We start from the raw sequence: 23,863 nt of genomic DNA, 5'->3' as shown, positions 1-23,863 counted from the left end.
CTACTTTTGGCCTCTGTGAATTTGCCTAAGTGAGGAACCTCATATATTTGTTCCTTTGTGTCTGGCTTATTTTGCTTAGCATAATGACTTCAAATTTCATCCATGTTGTAAAGTGTTGGAACTTCTTTCCTTTTTACGGCTGAACATTCCATTGTAGGAGAACAACACATTTTATTTATCCTTTCATCTGTCAATGGGTACTTGGGCTGTTTCTACTTTTGGTTATTGAGAAAATGTTGCTAGAACACTGGGAGCAAGTATCTGTTAGAGCCCCCACTTTCAATTCCTTTGGGTATATAGTTAGAAGTGGAATTGCTGGATATAATTTTATATTTAAGTGTTTTTTTTTTAAGTGGGTTCCCTGCCCAATGCAAAGCCCAGTGTGGGGCTTGAACTCACAACCCTGAGATCAAGACCTGAGCTGAAATCAAGAGTTCAATGCTTAACTGACTGGGCCACCCGGGTGCCCCTATATTCAACTTTTTGAGGAGGAGCCATAAAAGCGTCTTCCATGACTTTACATTCCTTTGGCAATGCATAAGGATTCCCCTTTTCTAAATCCTCTTCAACACTTGTTATCTTCTGGGGTTTTTTGTTCTTGCTGTTTACTTGTTGTTGTTGTTTTTTGTTTTTTGTTTTTATAACCATCCTAATCGTTGTGAAGTGATATCTAATTGTAGTTTTGACTGGCAATGCCCTGATGATTAATGATGTCGAGCATCTTCTCATGCACTTATTGGCCATTTGTTTATTTCCTTTGAAAAAGTGTTTATTCAAATCCTTGGTCCATTTTTGACTTGACCAGTTTTTTTAATTATCATTGTTGAGTTGTATTTCTTTATATATTCTGGAAACCAACCTTTATTAAATATAGGATTTGCAAATACTTTCTCCTCTTCCATGGGTTGATTGTCTTTCCACTCTCTTGACTGGGTCGTTTGATGCACAAAAGTTTTTATTTTTGATGAAGACCAGTCTGTTTTTTTTTTTTTTCCTTTTGAGGTTTGTGCTTTTGGAGTCACATACAAGAAATCACTGCCAGATCTAATGCCATGAAGATTTTTCCATGTGCTGGCCCCCCAATAATTAAAAACAGCAGTCAGTAATCAGAACACACAAGCCAATTTTTGGAGGATAGGGTTGTTATTGCCCACGCTATCTCTGGCAAGCCACCCTAGGCACTTGACCTGCTGTCCCCACAGCCCCACAGCGGAGCTGCATAATAGGGAATGGTTGTCACGATTAAGTGAAAGCTGAAATTGGCCACAATTCAGCAGCCTCTTCATCAAGCTCTCTCTTGGGTGCAGCAAGTGTTCTAACTCCATCTTGAGCTCCAAAGTAGTTTATGCAGACAGCTCCTGCCAGGTCAGTTTTTTCTTGCTTTGCTAGAGATGTATTCCTGGAGCATCCCACTGTATCACCTTCCCCTGCTTAGGTAACTAGGTGTTATGACCAGAATGAAACTCTGGAAGTTTTCAGTTGTCCCCTTAGCCAGTTCCATGGATGCTGTCATTTCCCAAATGGGCTCTTATGCACCAGTTCCCTTCTGTCCACCACAGCAGCTCTGAGCACCTCACTCCTGCAACTTCCGAGCCCCCTTTACTCTGCCCAAGTTAGAGCTCCATCTCCATCCCACCGAGGGGCCAGTGTGGAACAGACCAGGGCTCTCAGGCCATGGCAGTGCCAGAACGTGTCTCTGTTTCTCCCAGAGGTGAGGGGGAAAAACACACCTCATTGTCACAACTGAGTTAGGAAACTCTGTTGCTGCAGTTGAAATACATTTTTCTGAAAAATGAAAACAATGTCCAAAAGGGTAGTTTGGGGTCTCTGATGGAATGATTTCTTAAGTCAACGAGCCCCTAAGTCTTTGGTGGGAAACCAACCGCCCCTCATAACCTTGGGGTATCCACAGGGTGTGCACAGTATTAAACTGCTATCTTCTCATTGTGAATCAGCCCCCAACTATAAATTTCTCCATTCAAACAAGATAAAGGTTTTTTTAACAAAAAAATTGTTTAATTTTCTGCACTGATATTTGTACAACTGTAAACTCAAGGAATCATCTGATACTTGTATAAACCTGGAAGAATAGTTAATAAGCACCTTCATTCAATGGTTTCCACAGTTTAAGAATTGACCATTTGAAAACTTGTACAATGAATCTAGTAAAATGAATAAAAGTTATAAAATTATATAAAATTATGACAAACATTTGTTATAGAGGGCTCGATATGGGATGATAAATATAAAAAAAGTGAAACTAATTCAGGGGGCTGGGCTGGATAGAAGACCCATGTGTTCCCCAAATCTCGTGACTCTCAGGGATATATTTGCCTCTCAAAACAAGCTCCAATTATTCAAGGTAAAGGGTCTTTCCCAATCCAGGTGGCATTGGGATGCCAAAGCAGATGAGGCCAACGCAGGGCAGGGGTACAGGCTTAGGGGGATGAGCTCACTGAGGTTTGCAGTAAGGGGAAGCACGTCTTCCCCAAGGAGAAAAACAAGCAAATTCTTCTATGTCTTCAAGCCTAAGTGTTCTTTGGCAAAAGGGACCGTTTTTTCTTTGGGATTATTAAAGAGCTTTTCTCATTGCTGTTGTTAAATACCCTTTTCTATCCTTTCCTCTTGATCGATCTCCTTGTGATAGTTTCTGCTGAGCCTTCTCTACTTCCTTACCCTAATCTTTACTGACTCCAACTCCTTATGCTCAGCTTTGAATCCAAGATTCCTATTGTTCTGCAACTCTGGGAAGCAGCTGGTAAAAGATAGCACTGGCTACTTTTCTGGCCAGGAGAGGTTTCTAAACAAACCGTGGACATGTAAACATGACAGGTGACAATGGTCCCTTTAAGTACACCAATGAGCAATCAAGGGTCTGGGTCAGTAGCATAAATACTTGATCTGGCCCTTGTAGATGAGAAGACAGCCAGCAAGGGCCATGAGTAGAGGGAGAAGCTAAGGAGACATGAGCTCATGTTGGCTGAGGGCAGGAAGTGAGGCCCTGGTACCAGCCCGCAGCTCTGCCTAAAGCCAGGGAGGCTGGGCATTGGTGCCAGCAGTGGGGTCATGCTGCTCAAGAGACCAGATGCTGGCATCAGGTGCTCTGGGCAAAGAGGAATAATTTGGTAACTGCTGGTGAACTTAAGGCACATCCAAAGAATCCTCATTCTCAAACATCTGACTCTATACCTTCAAATTCCTACCACTGGACTCTCCTTTGATGGAAGTCTTTATCTACCAAAGCCTACTGCTGAAATGCCAGTAACTTATCTGGGAGGGGCTGCCCATTATCGCCCACAGATATCCACACGGCCCTATGACAGAGCAGGTTTTGAACGAAAGGTGGGACAGGATGCAGGCGGTACAGAACTCAGGGTGGGCAGGAAGCTAGGAGTTGGGAGAGGGAATTCAGAGCACCAAAAGAAAAGGGGGGGAACAGTTAACTCCCTCCTTCATTCACAGCCTTGCTTAGGTGGCCCTGGCTGGTGCATCAGGGAGTTAACAGGATGGCAGGTATGTCAGAGTGAGGCTTATGAGCCGCTCACAGGGGGCTTATAAGGCTTTAATGCCACAGGGGAAGGGGCAGCTCATGTGTGGGGAGGCTCCACTCACCATGGGGATGCTAAGCTGGGGAAAGGTTCCAGAGCACTGGGATGGGCATAAAATCCTCACTCGGAGGAGGTGGGGTTCTGTCTGTGTGGAGGGGAAGAGGCTTTCTCATTCTAGAAGCCCAGGGCATCTGTTTTGGGAAACAGGGGAACACCATTGGGGCTCAGGCTGGGTAGGATCTGGGCATGGAGGCCAACAGGCCAGAGAGTTTTCAGTCTGGACCCTTTTAAGGAGGGTGCTGCCGAATACGTGCAGAGAGAATGAGGCACTCTTGTCTTCATTTCCGCTCGATGCAGTCAACTCCCAGAGTGTTGTCAGGGCAACGGCAGGTCCTGCTTCCAGGTGTGGCCAAGCAGAGGTGGGTACAGCCACCATTGTTCACTGAGCAATAGTTGTGACCTGAAAAAGGCAAAATCAGTTCAAGGGCCACAGAAGAGAGTAACCTACATATTAGCCCCAATTTTGATTTCCACACCAAGCATGTGGGTGCTCCAGGAAGAGGGAGTCCTCGTCATTTAAGGATTTACCAGATGGGCAAAACTCAATTCCTGAGTTGGGGACTGATTTACCATCAGAGCTGGGAGCTCTGGAGCTGGGATTTTCAAGCACAGAGTGCTCTCAGTCTATGTCCACTCGGCTTTGCATCAGCCTGGAGATAGGTGGCAAGCCATGGAGCGCAAGTCTGGGGAGGGGTCTCAGAGAGGTGGCACAGCAGATTCTAGAGCCACACTGCCTAGCTTCCCCATGGCTGTGCCACTGTGAGCTGCGTGGCTTTGGGCGAGTGGCTTCGGTTCCCTTATTAATAAAATGGGACAAGAACGGTACCTACCTCATGAGGTTGCTCTGAGGATTAGTGAACTCATGAGTAGCCAGCACCGAGAAGGCTGGGTTAATACACATGGTTGTGATTATTAGCAGCAGTGATTTTTTTTAAAGATTTATTTATTTATTTATTTATTTATTTATTTATGATAGACACAGAGAGAGAGAGAGGCAGAGACACAGGAGGAGGAAGTAGCAGGCTCCATGCCGGGAGCCCAACGCGGGATTTGATCCCGAGACTCCAGGATCGCGCCCTGGGCCAAAGGCAGGCGCCAAACCGCTGAGCCACCCAGGGATCCCCAGCAGCAGTGATTATTAATATGGCTGTTAGGTCAAACGGATGGACTCTTGAAGCAGCAGAGATCGTAACATGGATGTTCCTATTTGGAACCTGAAGGCTGCAATCTAGACCCAGCCCAAGATTCAGTACTTTCCCTCACCCTGGTCCACCACCTCCACCTCATCCTCTCATGTTTTCAGTGTGGCTCATCTACTAAATAATGAAGACCCTTTAGGGAAGGGGCTGTGTCTCACCTGCCATGTGCTCAGGGCTACGAGAGCCCAGGCAGGGAGCAGCCAGGGCCCCCCAGCCCCTGACTAGTAAGAGCACAGGTGGGTTACCTTGGGGACACTGAGACAGGGCCGTGGTGACACCATATAGCCGGGTCTGCTTGTGGGGGTGGAAGGCATCCGTCTCTTTGGAAATAGCAAGATCTACAGCAACCACGGAATTCCTGTGGAACACCAAAGGGCAGAAGATAAAAGACACATCTGATGGCTCCAACTTTCTGCCTACAAGGTGGCCTTTTCTGTGGTTTTGGGGCCACGAAGAGACACGCTGGCCTTACTGCCTAGCCATCCCCACCCCCTCCTCCTGGGGAGGGACAAGCCTGCATCTCTCTGCCTTCTTAGAAAGGACAAAGATTAGCAAGCTCTCCCCTCAACTCTAAATTCCAAACTGGGAAATTGGCTTTCCATCCAGATGCCCTGGGCCCCGGTTGCTTGCTTGGCTTGACGCCCCATGTTTGCAGGAAGGGGTGGTCCAGCAGGGACTTTGGGAATATTGCAGTTTAAGAAGTGTAATGCAATAGGGGCCTGGGGTGGGCATGGAGCCTACCAACCAAGGGACCCCAGGCCAGCTCTCGGGGAAAGAACAGACATTCTCCCAAGTCCAAGTATACATACTTGAAGCTGCCCAGCCAGGAGCATCAGATGATAAACAGCACCTCCTACCCCCCAGGTGCCCTCTGCCCTCACTCTTCTTCCCCCTCCTCTCCTGACAACCAGAAGGCCGAGGCAGACAGCAGGTGTCTCTGGGCACTGGAAGGTCAGGTCAAGAGGCCACATGGGGAGGGCTTGGCCTCCCAGAGACAGGGCAGCAGGGCAGGCTCCCCGGCCCCCACTGACATACGTCTTCCAGTCCGTGTAGTACAGATTCTTCCCATAGCTTGTAACAGCAAAAGGGTACTGGAGCCCTTCAAGAACCCTACGTCGGCCAGACTGCTCAGGCTTCAGACACTCTACCCGATTGGTGCCTGTGTGGAGCGAAAACAAGTGGTTTATTGTGCAACCAAGAAACGGCCCCTTTATGACAAAACCAGTAACGAGGGCCGGGGTGAGAGAAGTCGGTGTTACAATGACAGATCCTGGAGAACACATGAGACCTGCTCTTGAACAGCAGAAAGCTTTTGCCCTGCCCTGCCCCTCTCACTGGTCAACACCCCCCCTCCATTGGGGGATCCATACCTAATTCCGATGCGGGCTGGGGCAGGGGGGCCTCTCCTTGTTCTGCCCATTCCCAGAGCAGCTTGGGGATTAAGTAGGAATGATGACATCTTCCAGCTCTCACTCAAGTCCCTACTGCCTGAAGCCTCCCAGCCCCTCCCTCCCTGCACTCCAAGCCCTTAACCATCGTTAACATGCCCCATGGTTGCAACCGCACATGGCCCCACATCAGCGCCCAGACTAGGGCTAACTTAAGCCTTGCATTGTCCTTTAGTTGTGCAAGATTTATTCCTGCGCTCCCTGGATGCAAGATGCAGTCCCTGCACCCCTGTGGCACCTGACGGTGTTGGGAAAAGGGTAGGTACTCAGGAGACACTTAACGGATGACTGACCACACTCCCCCACTAAGCATCCCGCCCACATCCCTCGATACCCCAGGGTAGGGGCTCTCATCAGGATTGTACACCTTTATTTTCCTTGGCTCCAGGTCCTGCCTGGGAACCCTGAGGACAGCTGTAAGCCACAGAAATGTAAGTCACGAATTGTATAAAAGATAGATAATAATATAATGAGGACTGGCTCTATGGGTCAGCAAACTTTTTCTTCAAGGGCCAGATGGTAATTAATTTAAGTTTTGGGGGCCGAGAGGCAAAATTGAGGACATAATGGATGCATTTACATAACTTCTGAAAATGTACCATTTAAAATGTAAAAATCATTTACAGCAGCTAGATATAAGCAAAACAGGTGGCTGGTTGGCACTGACCCATGGGCTAGAGGTTGCTGATGCCCAACTTAGCCAGCTGAGAACTTGCCCTGGATAGTGAGCATCAAGTCTAGAGAAACAATACATTTCAGAGAAAAGATGGACCGCTATTTTTGTGCAGGAAAGTAAGACAGCTATCTCATGCCCCCTTCCCTGTAACAGATATCAGCCCAGAGTGGGTAAGAATAATTGTTTAACTTAAAAAAAAAAAAAAAAAAAAGCACTGTTCCAACCCCAGGGGTCAGGCCTGGGGCTCTTCATCACCTGCATCCACCCAGCAGAGCTGAGATGAGTAGGCATCAAATGTCAGCCCATTGGGCAAGCCCAGGTCATCCTGCACAAGAATCCTTCGGTTGGTGCCATCCATGTAGGAAGTTTCAATTTTGGGGCTATCTCTGTTCCAGTCTGTCCAATAAAGGTTCCTGGGGGAGGAAAAGGAATGGAAAGAGGAAGAGAAATAACAAAGATGGATGAGAAGAAGTTTATTAAAACAACTTTAAAAGAACCTATGATGGGGCACCCAGGTGACTTAGTCGGTTAGGTATCTGGCATCAGCTCAGGTCATGATCCCAGGGTCCTAGGATCGAGCCCCTTGAGCAGGAAGTCTGCTTCTCCCTCCCCCCACCATAGCCCCCACTCATGCTCTCTCTCGCTCTCACTACCTCAACTAAATAAATAAAATCTTAAAAAAAAAAAAAAAAAACACCTACGATGAAGACATTGTCAGACATTCAAATGCAGGATGGCTAATGGGTCTGGAGGTGATGAGACACGTTTTCCTTTGCAAAGGTACTTGGATTTGGTTCTTCAATTGAACATGGTTACTGTTACTAGTGAATTTACTTCCCTTAAACATAACTGACATATTCTATCTTGCTAAAGACAAATTGTGTCTTGTTCCAAAAGACAGCACAAAACAGAACACCACAGCAGAGACAAACACATGGGAATTCCTGTATGCTATTCCCACACAGGGGGACACAGCAGACCCAGGGGTTCAGGGTGGTGGTCAAGTGGCCACAGAACTAGGGATGTGGCCTCACAGGGAACGGATCAAAGTGTGAAGGTGCCAAGGGCCTGGTGTGGATTTAGAGCTTATTGTAGGGAAAAAGAAAGCACTGATATGAAGACAAAATCCTGGAAAGGGCTCTCTGAGGTAGCCGTGTTGTGTTGGCCTGAGGCCCAGGGGTATGTTTATGCTACTCTGATACCGTTCTGGGGTGGAAAGAGCACAGGTGTTAATCCACATTCAACTCAAATGGAAATAACCAGTTTCTGAGCTGTCAACTTACAGAGTCTCTTCTTAAAAGATTTAAAAGTGGAGCATGGGATCAAGTCCATGATCATGGGAAATTGCAATCCTGTTCATCCTGTAACGCATCCACTTCAGGAGAGCGATGCTGGAGTTAGAGGCTAATATTTGAGGATATCCGAAAGAACAGTTGCAAATGGAATGGACACACACACACACAGAGATTTATACAAAGATACCCTCTCACGGAATCCGTGACGATGCCTCTGGGATTCACCAAATCAGTCTCAAACAGCACCCGGCGCTGGGTGCCATCCAGCTTTGCAACTTCTATTCGATCCAAGTGAGAATCAGTCCAGAAAATGTTGCGGCCAAGATGGTCAAGGGCAATGCCTTCTGGACTTCCAAGATCTAGAACCAAACACAGAACATTTCTGGGTTTTGTAAGCAGGTATGATGAAGTTTTTCTGATTGCTCAGTGTTATTTCTCTTGGGTGCAATCCTTGCACTTTGGGAAAACAAATGGGTATGTGAAATGCCTGTTGCTTATAAGCTAAGCAACACTCAAAGCGACAAATTAAAAAAATGTCACTCATTCATTCAGCAGACACCTACCTTGTGTGCCCCACTGGGAACCAAGCCCACGACAACACCTAAGCTGTGTCCCCGGCTTCCAGGAGCTTGCAAGCAACCACAATTGAGACTGAGTTCTGTTTTTATGGGAACATGGAGGAGGATGCTGGCCTTGGCCTGGGGAGACCCAGGAAGGATTTCCTGGGGTGGGGTGGTGTCACCTCGTGTAGCTGGCTCCCAGAAGACCAGGAAGAGTTTGTCAGGCGAAGATCCTGGATGAGAGTTAGCCAGCTAGTGGGCCCAGCACAAAACTATAAAGGAAGATTGGACCCAACTTGAAGTGAACTATATATCATTTTGCATGACTGGTGTCCATGAGGATGGGAGAGCTGCCAGAGGTGTAGGATGCTCATGTTAAGGAGCTTAGAGCTTGTCCCACAAGCAAAGGGGAGGCATATGAAGATCTTAAGAGGGGAATAGCACAAAACAGATTTGCCTTATTCATTAGTTATTGGAGGGAAAGGGTCATCTCAGAGAAGTAACAGCAAGAAATCATAGCTGTTGTTATTTCTATAGAAGTTTTAGGAGTACAAAGAAGGGGATATCAGTGATCACAAGTAACACTCCCAGAAGTCTTCTGGGTTATAAGTAGCTGATTTTCAAGCCAGGGGTTGCCACAGGGTAAGCTGACAGCAATACGAACCTTCGGTGCCCACCTAACCTAACCACAAGTTCAAGACTGCAATGATTCCCCGACTACAAATGAAAGCAAATTAAACATTAGGACCGTAGCTATCAGGGTTCTGCTGGTGTCACTTAGGGTTCTTTCTCCTCTACTGACTAGAGAATTGAAGATCACTTAGTATGGTTGCAGTGTAAGCAGGAAGGGGAAGAGGCCAAGGATGGGATCCAAGGTTTGAGGAAATCATCCCCACACTGTGTTTCTTCATCAATGTGTAAGCAACTCAGACCCTCAGCTCTTGTATCAGCCTTCACTGGACTCCTAATATGACTGACTGCAGATGCTGGGAATACCAAAGCCCCACCCTCCCGGAAAGGACCCCTGCCAGAGGAAGTTTATTAAGAATTAGAAACAGCCCTAGAACAAGGTTTTTATTATTCAAACTAGCAGTAGAGATTTGTGAAGTATTAAAACATTTCCCACGTCCCTAGGGGAGAAAGGACAGCAAGCCTGACCTCCAGAGACCTCTTCTGTCTTTCTGACAAAACCAGAATAAACCATTCTGGGGTATATTTCCTCTGCCAGTGACATAAGCCATTCAAACACACAGATAGAAAAGTAGAGGGAAAGGCGGCTCAGTGGCACTGCCTGACAAGATGCCCAGGGCCCTCAGAAACTCCGTGTCGTTCTGTCTCCTTACAAACAGCTCTAATCCTGACTTCGAACCCATGAGCAACCAAATCTTCTCCTCCATCCAGGAAAATGCTTCCTTTTGAACTCTCATGCCAAAGAAAGGTCTGTGCAGTTACTGTGCAGTCAGGGAAAGAAGGGAAGATAGCAAGGCAGTATATTCCATACTGCTTATGTCAAGAGGAAACATATTATGACACTTATTAAAGATATTTGGCTAGGGGTTTCACTCAAGGAAAGAGAGACAACCTAACTATTTGGATCACATGAAATAAAGAAGAGCTCCCCACTTCCACCTTCACTCACAAGGGAGGCACCAACTTGTTTCATGACAAAAACTGAAGGGGAAGTCTCTTTCTCTCTTTTGAAATAAAAGAAAATTAATGCCCAGTGATCTTCCTTCTACAAAGATCACATTCTAGTTTAATTCTGTTTTCACAGTGGACTTTTGCCTGGAATGTTTCTTGCTGAGCTTAAAGCTTTCTTGGATGATTATCAGTTCCAGAAGCAACAGGAAATAGCAATGATGACCTCCTCCCCTCTTCCACTGGGTTTTAAAGTCAAAGCATAGATAACAGCAACATTTTTAACAGAGAGAGAGAGGACACCCAGAAAAAGGCATTTTCAAAATTCTGTTCATTAAACCAAACTATGAGAACTAGCAGACATTAAATAGCACCCTGGCTTCCAGAAAATGATGCAGCAGCCTATGTCAAAAGCTAGATGTATTTAATTCAACCTCAGCTTGATTCCTATTGCATCATCTTTTGTGAAGGAACCAAGGAAGGAAGAAAAATAAAAAAAAAACTGTTATGACCAATACAGGCACAGGGACCCTTCCAGAATATCAACTGCTAAAAACATTAAATTAGAAATTGGAAAAGCAACATTCAGCCTCAAGGAAAAAGAAATACCAAGTGAGGCTCATATGTTTTGAAGATGTATCTTTGATTTGAGTGTTTTGCAAAGGAAGCAAAATGATTTTACATGAGAACCATCATTGTCAAGACAATGTCTTTTCATTGAAAATATCTGCAAGTCAGCTGAGGAGTTACTGACTTAGTGACATGTAATATTTGACTTTTTCAGTAAAGGGGAATTTATATAAGCCCTTGGATTTTGGTTGTAATGGCCTTCAATCTTGACAAAACATATCTATGTAAAATAGTTATGACTTGTTGAATGGAGGCATAACAATAACAAGTCCTTGACTTAAATCGACCTCTGTAAATTAAGAAATTGAGGTTAAATGTTGAGGGGTCAGCTGTGCCAAAGTGTTATGCACTTCATTATCAGTAACACAACTAAAAATTGAGGAATGTTTATGAAACTTCATCCTGCTTTACTGTACTCCTCTGGCACAGGCAATCTGAGCAACTCAGGGAGGGTAAGGTAGAAAAGACCTCCTTCCACCGTTATGTTACAGGCTGAAGTGACAACTTTTGACCTGAAAACCATCTTGGGAATAGACAATTATCAGGGATTATATTTGCCAATATATTTGTAATTCTCCCAACTTCATGATGCATCTGCCTAATGGAGCATACCATGGGGCAGACATTCTGAGAATCAATTCTAGGCTCAACAGATAGAGGAGAAATATATATCCTAAGTGGAGGGTTGAGTTTGGCCCTTATTGTTCATTAAAACTTGCTAGATAAGTGTTAAGAGAAAGGCGTGGGCACTTACCCTATTTTAATCTTATTCTTCTTAGGCTAGCAACAAATCTCAGCTAAAGTGTTTGTGATTTAATGAAGAGTTCGTGGACGACTTTTCAGAGAAAGCTGGAAAGGGTGGTGTTGAGGCTGAGAACCCAGGTCCACTCAAATAATGATATCCTGTATGCAACCACACACTCCACCCCCCTGCTCTCCCCCAAGAGCCACTTGGGCTGCAGGAAGCCAAGTCGAGAAGGAAGAATTCTTGCCCACCTTGTCGAATGATGGTGGTTGGCTCTCCGCCATGCATACTGGCTCTCCCAATGGAAGGCTCACTGATGTCAGTCCAGTAAACCATCTTGTCCACACAGTCGAAGGCCAGTCCAATGATGACTTTATCCTGGAAGTGCAGACAGCTGTAAGAGTGGCCCACCCACTAGCAACTGAGTGACCAATGATGGTAGGACTCTTTCATGTGATTACAGGCATCTGGACTTTTTTAATGAAGTGTTTTTAATCCATTTAAAAATGTTTATTACTGAGTTGTAGGGGTCCTTTATGCAGTTCAGATAAAAATCTTTTGTTGTATACATATGCATGCGTGTGTGTGTGTTTCTACTCATGTAGCTTTTTTCTCACTTTTTTTGTTTGTTTTTATTTTTAAAATTTTCTTAATGGTATTTTTGAAAAGCAAAAGTTTAAAATATTTATTAAGTTCAATTTATTATTGTTTCTCTTATGACTAATACTTTTTTTTTTTTTAAGATTTTATTTATTCATGGGAGACACACAGAGAGAGAGACACACACAGACACAGACAGAGGGAGAGGCAGGCTCCACGCAGGGAGCCCAACGTGGGACTTGATCCCGGGTCTCTAGGACCACACCCTGGGCTGAAGGTGGTGCTAAGCCACTGAGCCACCTGGGCTGCCCGACTAATACTTTTTGTATATTATCTAAGAAATCTTTAACTATCTAAAGATCATTTTAAAAGAGACACGAATAGGGCACCTTAGTGGCTCAGTCAGTTAAGAGTCTGCCTTTAGCTGAAGTCATGATCACAGGGTCCTGGAACAAAGCCCCAAGTCAAGCCCCAGGTCAGGCTCCCTGCTCAGCAGGGAATGTGCTTCCCTCTCTGCCGCTCCTCCTGCTTGTGCACGCATGTGCGCTCTCTCTCTCTCTCTCATGCAGGCACAGGCACACACACGCACTCTCTCAGATAAATAAAATCTTAAAAAAAAAAAAAAAGAAATAATGGAAAGAGGTAAAACCACTCTAAGACAATTAGACTGTTTATGTAGAAAATCCTGGGGAATCTATAAAACTATTATAACTACCAATTGAACCCAGCAAGGTTGCAGGGTACAAGGTCAATATAAAATTGTATTTCTATGCACTAGCAAAAACTAAAAATTTTAAAACAGTAATTCTTATATTTGCCCCCCCCCAAAAAAGTATTTAAGAACAAATATTTTTAAATGTGCAAGATTCTACACTGAATATTATAAAACATTGCAGAATAAAATTAAAGAAGAGCCAAATAAACAGAGATGAATTAGTTTAATGGATCCTAAGATTTAATATTGATATCAATTTTTCCTAAATAGGCTTAAAAGAGACACAAATAGGGCACCTATTGTGCACATTTTGATATCAAAATCTCAGCAGGCTTTTTTTCCCCTTTGGTGGAAACTTACAAGCTTACTCTAAAATGTCTGGGTGGCTCAGTGGTTGAGTGTCTGTCTTTGGCTCGGGTCATGATCCTGGGGTCCTGAGATCGAGTCCCACATCAGGCTCCCCACAGGGAGCCTGCTTCTTCTCTTTCTGCCTGTGTCTCTGCCTCTCTCTGTGTCTCTCATGCATAAATAAATAGAATCTTAAAAACAAATAAAGTAAAATAAAATGTCTGTGGAAATGCCAAGTAAATATATAAAGAACTCCTACAACTCAGTAACAACAAACAAGCCAATGACAAAATGAGCAAAGGACGTGAGTAGACATTTTTCCAAAGAAGATACACGAACAGTCCATAAATGCATGAGAAGATGGAAATATCGTTCGTTAGAGAAACAAAAATTAAAACCACAATAAGACACTACTTCACAAGTATTAGGATGGCTACCATTGAGACCAAAAAATAATAAATGTTGAGAAGTTGGAATCTTTGTACTGTGCTCGTATGTCTGTAAAATGGTGCAGCTACTGAGGAGAATGCTATGGCAGTTTCTCAAAACATAAAAAATAAATCTATAGAATTGCCATATGATTCAGAAATTCCAGGCCTGGCTTATATTCCAAAAAAGTGAAAACAGATATGTGTACACCCATGTTCACAGCAGTGTCATTCGTAATAGCCAACGGATGGAAGCAACCCAAGTGTCCATCGATGGATGAATGCATAAACAAAATGTGGTAAATCTATGCAACAAAATATTATTCAGCTTAAGAAGGAAGGAAATTCTGATACCTGCTACAACATGGATGAACTCTGAGGATATTTTGCTAAGCAAGCAGGTTACAAAAGGATACCACAGAATTCCAAAGGCATGGGGTATCTAGAGGAGTCAAATCCATAGAAACAGAAAGTAGACTAGTAGTTGCCAAGGGCTGGGGAAGGAGAGAGTTATTATTTAATGAGTACAGAGTTTCTGTTTGGTTGATGAGTGGCTGGTGGTGATGGTTACACTGTCACTGTGAAGTGGTTAAAATGGTAAAAACATACACAAAAAAATCAGTTAAAAAAACACAATGAATATTAATCGTGGTGTCAGCACCCTCCCCTCCACCTATTCCACCTCAATTTTTTGCTTTTCCTAGTGTCACCTGACATTCAGGCTCTACCCTTGATCTTGGGCAACAATGACTGTCACAGGGAGCTCAAGCCTCTCCCATTACCTGAGCGTGTGCACTGAAGGACACAATGAAAGAATGATGATGATTGTCCCTGCAAGGATTTATGTTGCACTGAGGCAACAGAAGAACCCAAAGATCACTTATTCATTCAGAAAACAGTTTTTGAGTGCCAAGCCCTGTTTTGGCTCTAGGAATCCAACTGTAAAACAAATGCCTCCATGAAAGAGATGGACAGTTTCTGGTCTCGTGTGCTTACATTCTTAGGGGGGACATATATATCAGATACAGAGCATATATGTTGATATACAATGTACTAAGCAGTGTGGAGTGCTATGGTAAAGACCAAGCATGACAGGGAGACAGAGCAGTGCAGACAGGGTGGCCAGGACAGGCCTCCCAGAGAGGTGACATGCCAACAGAAATCTGAACAAGGTGAGGCAGGAACTGCACAAGTGTCTGGGAGGGACAGGACTCCTGGTGGAGGCACAGCAAGTGCAAAGGCCCTGAGATGGGGATGTGTGTGGTATGTTGAGGACCAGCCACAGGACCAGACAGCTGAAGCTGCTGAGTGGGAGGACGATGACAGGGAATGGGGTGGGAAAAGTAGCTGGAAGCCATGGGAAGAACTGGATTTTATTCTGGGTGAAGGGAGAACCCATCAGAGGGTTTTGTACAGGGGAAGAACATGAATCCAAGAAGCTTTGAAAGCCTTCTTCACTCCTTCTGGGACCTGAGGGCCCCCTCTGCTCTTGCAACCCCTGTCTGCTCTTGCAATCCTGCCCCCAGGTCTCAGGTCTGGTTTCTTTCTGAGCAGGGGTCAGGACTGCAGATGAAAGTTAATGGCTTTTCAGAAGTGTCCAACCTCTAACAGACAAAAATCCCCAACTCACAAAATGCATCTTTGATGCTTTGAAAAGCTTTAAGATGAAGCTTTTTATTGCCTTGGGGCAGATATGAGGATCTTTAGTTGATGATCTGCCAACTGTGAGCCCCTTTATTAATTTAGCAGGAATGGCAAGGTGGGACCTGGGAGACACACACGGACCAGATACTCAAGTTGTGTGGTGCCCCTAACCAAGGGGTCAGATCGCACAGTGGTCTCTGAAAGGCCTCCCTGATTCTGCTCCCATCCCCTCAGGGAGCTCCAGAGGCAGCTCGAGAATATAGTGGCTCCATCTAGAGATGCACACCTGGGGTCACACAGAACCCAGAGGCTCCTAAGTCCCAAGGCTCAAGCTCCAGAGCTGGATCTAACTACACCCTGCTTGATTTTCCAGGTCACTGGAGCGGAAGTTGTCACCAACTGCAATTAGCCAGCACTCACCGGAGCATGAAGCAATGTCTTGGCTTCTGTCTTCTGCATGATGCTCCCTTCCAGGGGGAGGTGCTCTATCTTCCCAGTCTGAGCAAAGAGTAAATGGGTCCCAGGTGGCAGGGGAATCACAGCAGTAGGAACTGAGGGTCCATGATGAATCGGGGGAGCTACTGTACTTAGACCTGTGTGGCAGGAGAGGTCATTGAGCAAGGCCTATGGGCAGCAGGAATGTATGTGGTGAGGCACACATGTGGGTGCACGTACACACACACACACACACACACACACACACACACGAATGCCACCTTCATGGCACCACAGACTGCACAGCCACATAATGCCCATGTTGCATCTAAAAGCACAAGGAGCAGAAAGCCCACAAAGAGCATTTGTGAAGAAGATAAGGCAGGGCATGAGTTGAACATGAAAGGTCACATGAAAAAAACAACAACAAAAAAAAAACATGAAAAAACCCAAGGCCTTAGCCTTCTCCTTAATAGAAACAGAAATAATGTAACCATTCATGCCCTGCTGCAGGCACTGGCTGCCACAGTGAACCAAAACGACAGCCAGAGCAGTCCCCGAAGCCCCTGGCCCTGCTCACACTCCACTGGAAGATGCTGAGCTTCCCAATGTCGACCTGCCCTACACACCCCGTCCTGCCTGGTGGGCAAGTCTTGGACCCAACCCAAAGGGCAGGAACGCACCCCTTCCGGGCTTTCTGGATCAGGGGCTAATGCTCCCCCAGGTTCGGCTTCACCTCCTAAGTGCTGAATCCCAATGCCTGACATGACTCCCTGGCTCCCCTTGACAAAAACATGCCCTGAGAAGGGACAGGCAGCCTGTGCCGCAGGGTGAGGAGCCCGGAATGCTGAGTCCTGGCTCTTCCTGGTCTGTGTGTCCTGCTCTCTGAAGACAGAGCTGGACTTGGTCCTCACTGGGACCACTTCCACCTCTTTCTCCTGCCTGTCTTGCCCAATATACCCAGTCAGACCCAGCCACTGGTCTGGCTGATTTCTTTACTATCTCTGGAATCCATCCCTCTCTCCTAACTCACTGCCAGCAGGCCAGGTAGCTCCCTCCCTTAATGCCAGGCACTGGGACAGCCCCCACCTCCCCTGCCGAGCCTCTCACCCCATCTCAGCTTCTACCAATCAGCTAGCAGTATTTCTAAAACCCAAACCTGGGCAGCCCCAGTGGCTCAGCGGTTTAGCGCCACCTTCAGCCTGGGGTGTGATCCTGGAGACCCGGGATAGAGTCCCACGTGGGGCTCCCTGCATGGAGCCTGCTTCTCCCTCTGCCTGTGCCTCTCATGAATAAACAAATAATAATCTTAAAACCCAAACCTAGTGGGACCAATGTCTACTCAAGACCTTCCCCAGGCTCCTGGCTTCCCTCGGTTTCAACCCCAGGCCCCTCAGCTGGGCATCCAAAGCCCTCACCTTGGCTCCCCTCCTCTCGCCAACCTCTCAGCCTGCATCGGCTGCCTGGAATTGGCCTTCTAGCCGCAGCCTCTCTGGGGCTGCTACCTTGGCCCCTGCTTGATAACTTGGTTCACACCATATTGCTCTGGAACACCTTCCCAACTAGCCCCCCACGCCCACCTAAGCCTCTGGGTTTCCCGGGCTCCTCCTCTCTCACAGAAATTCTCTCCTGCCCTACACCTGCTCACCTGGCCCCTGAGGTTCCTCAGGATCTGAAGCTCAGTTAATGCTGGCTGGATGAATTAATGACCACTTCCTACTCACTTAGCAGCCTTTTAGCAGCTTCAAGAAGCTATCTGGTAGAGGATCAATCCTTGATCATTAGCTCAATTGTGAATGGAGATTCAAGGACTGATTGTATTTGGTTTTGGTCACTTGTTGACAATTACCCATTTTCCACATTTGAGACAGAAGCAGGATTTTAGAGCTGGAAGCCATGCTACAGATTGCTTTGCTCCTCCTTTGGGTGGAGGCTGAGTAAACAGAGGCTGAGGCATCATGGGTCCCAAGCTGCATAGCCTGGCCAACCCCTCACAGGCCCCCGCACCTCCCAGGGGAGGCCTTTGGTTGGTCTCTTCCATGCCTGATACATCCCATGCAGACGTTGGAAGGCCAGGCCACCATGGTAGGGAGTGTACTCTGGGGGGCCCTCAGCCCCCACACCCTCTGCTACCACAGCAGTACAGCTGCAGCCAGCCCCGCTGGCATTTGTGCAGAACAGGTACGCCCAGAAAAGGAAGAGAAGAGGTATGGGGGGCGGGCAGAGTGATGGAGGGAGGAGGATGCATGATGAGAAAGACAGAAGAGGGGTGCAGAGGGCAGAGAGGGAGGTAGGGAATGGGGTCCAGGCCAGTGGAGCAGTACAGGATTTAGGGCAGACACAAAGTGCCACCTGTGTCCTGGGCAAGGCCCCCCGATGCTCATGGGCACTGCAACTCTGGTCCCTGAGGCCTCTCTCAGACCCAAGCCCCAAGCTGCGCTGCCCTCCAACTTACAGGGGGGCGTCATCCCAGGCCTGGTCCTGGTGCCCTCCAGCTCCCGGCCGTCGCGATCCACACACCAGCAGTGGCCAGTGCTGCCGTGGCACTGGGTGGGCATGTAGTGCCCGTGCTCGTCACACTCGGGAACAAACAGGCCCGGCATCACGGGCTGCTGTGGGTCCGTCAGCCCTGCTGCCCGGAGGATGTGTTCTCTCTCCAGCTGACATCGGGTTTTCTCCATTTCTATGACAGAGACAAGGACAAGGGAGGTGGTCAGCCGGGTCACCGGCCAGCGTCCAATGGCCATGGCTGCTGGAGACTGCGCTTGACTCTAACCCGTGAAAGCTGCTGGTTTATGGCTGGGTTCTATTTTGTTCATTTTCTAAACTTTAAAATGTCATATTATTGAATGAATTTAACAGTCAAGAAGACTATATTTACATCTTTTCTTTCTGAAGCGGTTTTTTTTCAGTTTGTAAAAATTAAGACAAAACCAACAGAACATAAAATTAGTTATTTCAAAGTGAGCAATTCAGTGGTATTTAGTATAGTCTCAATGTTATGCAACCACCTCCTCTTTGAATTTGGATCCACTGCCTTCAGCTCCAAAGGAACCTTATACTTAGAAGCTGGTGCTCTCCACTTCCAGCCCCTGGCAGCTGGTGACCTGCACTGTCTCCATGGATGGTCTATCCTGGACATTTCTAATAAATGTAACACATACGTGTCATGCATGTGACATGTGACCTGGCTGCTCTCACTCAGCAGAAGGTTTCTGGGGTTCATTCATGGTGTAGGATCCATCAATGTATCATTCCTTTTTTGGCTGAATAGTATCCCCCTGGATGGCTATTCCACATTTTGTTTACCCATTAATCAGTTGATGGGCATCACCAAAATTTGTTTTAAGAAACACGGTTTCTCTGAAATTTGTCCTTTTTATCATCTCAAGCTTCTTGATTATACACATGGAGTCGAGGTCAAAGATTTGGGAAACCAACACCCCAGGGCACATTTCCTAGCATTTGTGTTTCCTTTTTTTTTTTTTTTTAAGATTTTATTTATTGATTCATGAGAGAGAAAGAGAGAGAGACAGAGACATAGACAGAGGGGGAAGTAGGCTCCCTGTAAGGAGTCTGATGCAGGACTTGATTCCAGGACCCCAGGATCATGACCTGAGCCAAAGGCAGATACTCAACCACTGAGTCACCCCTGGTGCCCCTTGTGTTTCCTTTTAATGATGAGCTGTGTTTGGCATGAAACATGGCCTCTTAACCATGCAACTCAGATCCCTAGGCAAGGAAATACTTCTCTGTTGGTGGGCAATTGCTGACAGGAAGGTGTGGCCTGGAATCAACGATTTCCCAGTACACAGAGCTGTAGCTGGTTCTGCCCTGCTGGGGTGCAGCCACCACGAGGGCAAGACCAGCACCGCCCTCACCCCTGCAGTATCCACCACACAGAGCAATGCTCAGACACCAGCAAGGGACACTGATTGCTGAGAGCTACACTTTGGCCAAACCAAACCAGGACAACTGCTTCTATTTTTCCAGGCCTTTCTCTGTCCTATTCATTAGGTAACACACCCTCCCCCATGACCCTGCTTCCCTTCAAAAATCAGCTTAGGCATTTTAGTTCCTTCAGGAAGACTTCCCAGGCCCTCCATGTCTGGGCCCCCTGTGCCTCCACAGCTCCCGGTGGGCCCTGGGCTCATCTGCCCTGGAGCTCTCGTCACATTGATCCTAAGACTCTGCTCCTGGTTTGTCTCCCTGGGCAGATTTTACTGCATCTCCTTCACCTCCACTCAGGAAGCACCCGAAGAGCAGGAGTGGGGATGCTCACGGGAGTAGCTCAAGGAACTCACATCAGGAGAGAGGGGCCAAGCACAGTTACAATCTGGTGAGTGAGTGTCTTGACAGAAGAGCTCAGAATAGATAGAAACCCAGAAGACATCTTCTCCACAGGTCTCAGAGAGCAAAGGGGTGCCAAAGGGCCATTTCTGATCTTCACTGTAAGAGTGTGGTTATGTATAGACCTAGGACCAGGCTCACTGATTTTTCCTTTTAAGGGGCAGAGAGTAAATATTCAGTTTTGTGGCCTGTATGGTCTTTGTCACAACTACTCCATTCTGCTGTTGGGCCATGGAAGCCACCAAATTTAATACATGAACAAATGAGAGTTCCAATAAAACTTTATTCACAAAAACAGACAGTGGGCCAGATTTGACTTGGGGGACTGTAGTTATCAACCCCTGCTCTTGGGCATTACCTGTGATGTTAGGGAGAAATTTTATATGAATACACTAATTCACATATTACTATGTATTAACTAATATATTAATATAATTGTAATGTAATATATAATATATTTCATAGAACTTTGTGTCTGAGAATAGTTTTTGATTCTCAGTTCCACCACTTTTGGTGTTATCTTCGGCATGTCAGCAATGCTGGACGAGTCCTACCCCTCAGCTATAGAACAGCACTGGCAGGAGTAACTCATCTCATGTATTATTTTGAGGTGTACGTGAAATATGAGGAGACTGCACACAGAGGGAATTTTAAACTCTACAGTCAAATGTTCCTGTATGAATATATCTATCCAACATGGCCTTCATGGTGGCTTCAGGGTGGGTGTTGCCAGTAAATGCTTAAAGTATCTTTTGTCTATGTTGCCAGTTCCCACACTAGCCTGCTTCCAGTGATTGCTCCCTTGATCAGAAGTAGTGAACATGCCAGGAAAGTGTGTCCGTTGTGTTGAACCTGGCAAGAGAGAAGTGTGTATGCCTTTCCTTTTGTCCTAAGGGCTAATATAAACAAACAAACAAATATTTGATGTAGGAAGAGGTAAACAAGGATACAAAGAAGCCATCTGCTTGAGAATGAAGATGTTGGGTTTTGTTGGCTCTTGGATGTAGAACACGTTTACTTCCTCAGTATCTTGCACCTGCACAGGGTTATAGAGTTCCTATAGAAACAGTATCCAGGGCAGCCCCTGTGGTGCAGCGGTTTAGCGCTGCCTGCAGCCTGGGGTGTGATCCTGGAGACCCAGGATTGAGTCCCACATGGGGCTCCCTGCATGGAGCCTGCTTCTCCCTCTGTCCGTGTCTCTGCCTCTCCCTCTCTCTCTCTGTGTCTCTATGAATAAATAAACAAAATCTTAAAAAAAAAAGAAAGAAAGGATTAGGCATTCAGAAACCTGCAAGTAGGTTGACACCACATTCCAGGTACGTTTTTGTAGGTAATCGCTTTGCCTGAAGAAAAAAATGAAACTGGGCCTTAGCAAGGTCACAAGGTAGAGAATGTTCCTTGGCGTCTGTTCCTTGTAAGGCATGGAACAATAAAAAAGAAAAGAAAGAAAAAAAAAAGAAAAGAAACTGTATCCACTCACACATGTTTTGTCTAATTCTCTTCTTGAATCCTACACAACTGGCAACTATAGTTTTTACACCAAATGAGAGACCCAAGACTCATATTAGGGAAGGGGTTCCCAGGCCACAGCGCTAGAAGTAGCTCAGTTCAAGCTAGAACCTGGCTCTTTGGATTCCTAGCCCAGTGCCTGCCTGTCCACACCCATGAGCCCAGGGCCCAGGATGGCTCAAGCATGTTGGACGTGTTACATCAACGTGATATATACTAGTGAGCTTAACACACTCGCTGAAATTATCTGTGGCCCACAGACTTATTTTCCTTCCGTCGACAGCTGTATATGGTGCTGCCTTTCCAACTAGGAAACAGGCCTGTTGCTCTGGGCACTATCAACCACACCACACTTGTGAGAAGTAAGGGGTTGCTCCATTTTATGTGGCTGATAGTTTTGTGTTGATGTGGTATTTGGCCAACATATGAAATCTCAAGTGATCTAGAATTTATGGTAAACCTTTTAAGTGCTGGAGGAGAAAACTTACCAATTGTGACTCAGGAAATGGAATTTCCAGTGTGTTTATGGGAAACTGTGATGGTGCTGGGTTTTTAGGGATAGCTTCTCAGGCCCAGCCAGAAGGCAGTGGGAACAGCTCCAGGATCCCATGAGGATCCCAGCCCTCCATGAGGAGTTCTCCACTGTGAGTGGGGTGGGGAGGAGTAATAGAGACACATTTCCTGGCCCTGTTTCTGGCTGATAAAATGACAAACCTGGGTAAGATTCCTTTTATTCATCTAATTGGATCTGCTTAGGGTGAGGAAGCAGTCAAGACCTGATATTTATCCAGGGAAGAGCAGAAAGTCTGGGATGACTTTCTCAAGGTTGGGGACAGAGTAAATGAGAGGAAAATGAAATAGATGGAAAAATAAGTAAAAAATCACCTTTTAAATCTCTTCACTTGTGGGCACCTTGGTGGCTCAGTGGTTGAGCATCTGCCTTTAGCCCAGGGTGTGATCTTGGGGTCCTGGGATCAAGTCCTGCCTCAGGCTCCCTGCAGGGAGTCTGCTTCTCCCTCTGCCTATGTCTCTGCCTCTCTCTCTGTGTCTCTCATGAATAAATAAAATCTTAAAAAAAAAAAATCTCTTGACTTTCATTTCATTCCCTTGCCAGATTAAATTTCTTTTTCTGTGTTAATTCAAATGAATAAGTATTATAGCCAATGATACACTCAAAGGGGTAGAGGAACTCACTTGGGGAGCCTTAACTAATTCAGCCCCTTCCTGCCCAGCCTGCCCCCACGCCTAGGGGCTCTTCTGCGTACCTAGATTTATCTATTATCTATTATAAAAAAAACAATCTAAATCAACACCAGAGACTTTAAGAATGCTTTTTTTCCCAAAGGGTCTTACTCAATTTTGAGAAAAATTGCTATAGGAAATTCTCTTATATAAAGAGTTCAAGGAACCTTTTTGTAAACCAATTATTCAGGCCTCATGTTCTTTGTTTATAAAACAAAGGAGATGAATTACAGAATTTCTAGAGTCCCTTCTAGGTCTCACAGGGAAATTCCAGTTTCTAACATTGTTTTGACATGGTTTGTTTGAGGCAAAGCACACATAGAGACACATACAAGACTATAACAAATAAAAAGTGTACGTTGAACTGTTCCTCCGTTTTCTTCCCTCTAAGTTGTATTATCATAAACGTTTTCATCTTTCCTTATAGCCCTGCTCTCTGAATTCCTGAATTATCTTTGTGTCTAAAGATATGTGGTGTGTCTCTAGGTGCAACACACTGGTAAGTGTGATGGGTGCCAAGTGTGAAGAGATGTGATCAAACATCAGTAGGCTCCGTATTTGCCCTTAAGGACCAGGCTTTACAACTCTAGCCAGGACTTTGAGTATGCCTCTTTGATCCGCTAATAATCCACTCTCCTACTTTCTAAAACTCTAGCCAATTACATTCCCCCAGACAAGGTTGGTGGCTACGGTAGCCAGCCCCCAAGAGGGCCCCAATCTCCCACCTCCTGGTATTCTCACGTTTAGGCAATTCCCTTTCACACTGTCAGAAGGTTGGCCTGTGACTAATAGT

General features: G+C 46.0%; 1 protein-coding gene across 1 annotated transcript in view; it reads right to left on the bottom strand.

Annotated features, from left to right (window-relative positions):
• Positions 1–1,994: 1,994 nt before the first annotated feature.
• NID1 (nidogen 1) overlaps positions 1,995–23,863 on the bottom strand; it is an 83,346-nt gene continuing 61,477 nt past the window's right edge. The window contains exons 13-20 of the mRNA XM_026008726.2: positions 18,425–18,652; positions 15,955–16,127; positions 12,051–12,177; positions 8,414–8,585; positions 7,187–7,344; positions 5,843–5,966; positions 5,053–5,165; positions 1,995–4,008 (exon numbers count right to left, since the gene is read on the bottom strand). Coding sequence (XP_025864511.2) covers positions 3,887–4,008; positions 5,053–5,165; positions 5,843–5,966; positions 7,187–7,344; positions 8,414–8,585; positions 12,051–12,177; positions 15,955–16,127; positions 18,425–18,652 — 1,217 coding nt within the window. The 3' untranslated portion in view covers positions 1,995–3,886. The remainder of the gene's footprint in view (positions 4,009–5,052; positions 5,166–5,842; positions 5,967–7,186; positions 7,345–8,413; positions 8,586–12,050; positions 12,178–15,954; positions 16,128–18,424; positions 18,653–23,863) is intronic.

Source organism: Vulpes vulpes, chromosome 4 (genome assembly GCF_048418805.1).
Source record: "Vulpes vulpes isolate BD-2025 chromosome 4, VulVul3, whole genome shotgun sequence".
In the NCBI taxonomy this organism is placed as follows: Eukaryota; Metazoa; Chordata; class Mammalia; order Carnivora; family Canidae; genus Vulpes; species Vulpes vulpes.
Note: the sequence above shows the minus strand (reverse complement) of the source record. Positions and strands in the feature narration are given on the sequence as shown.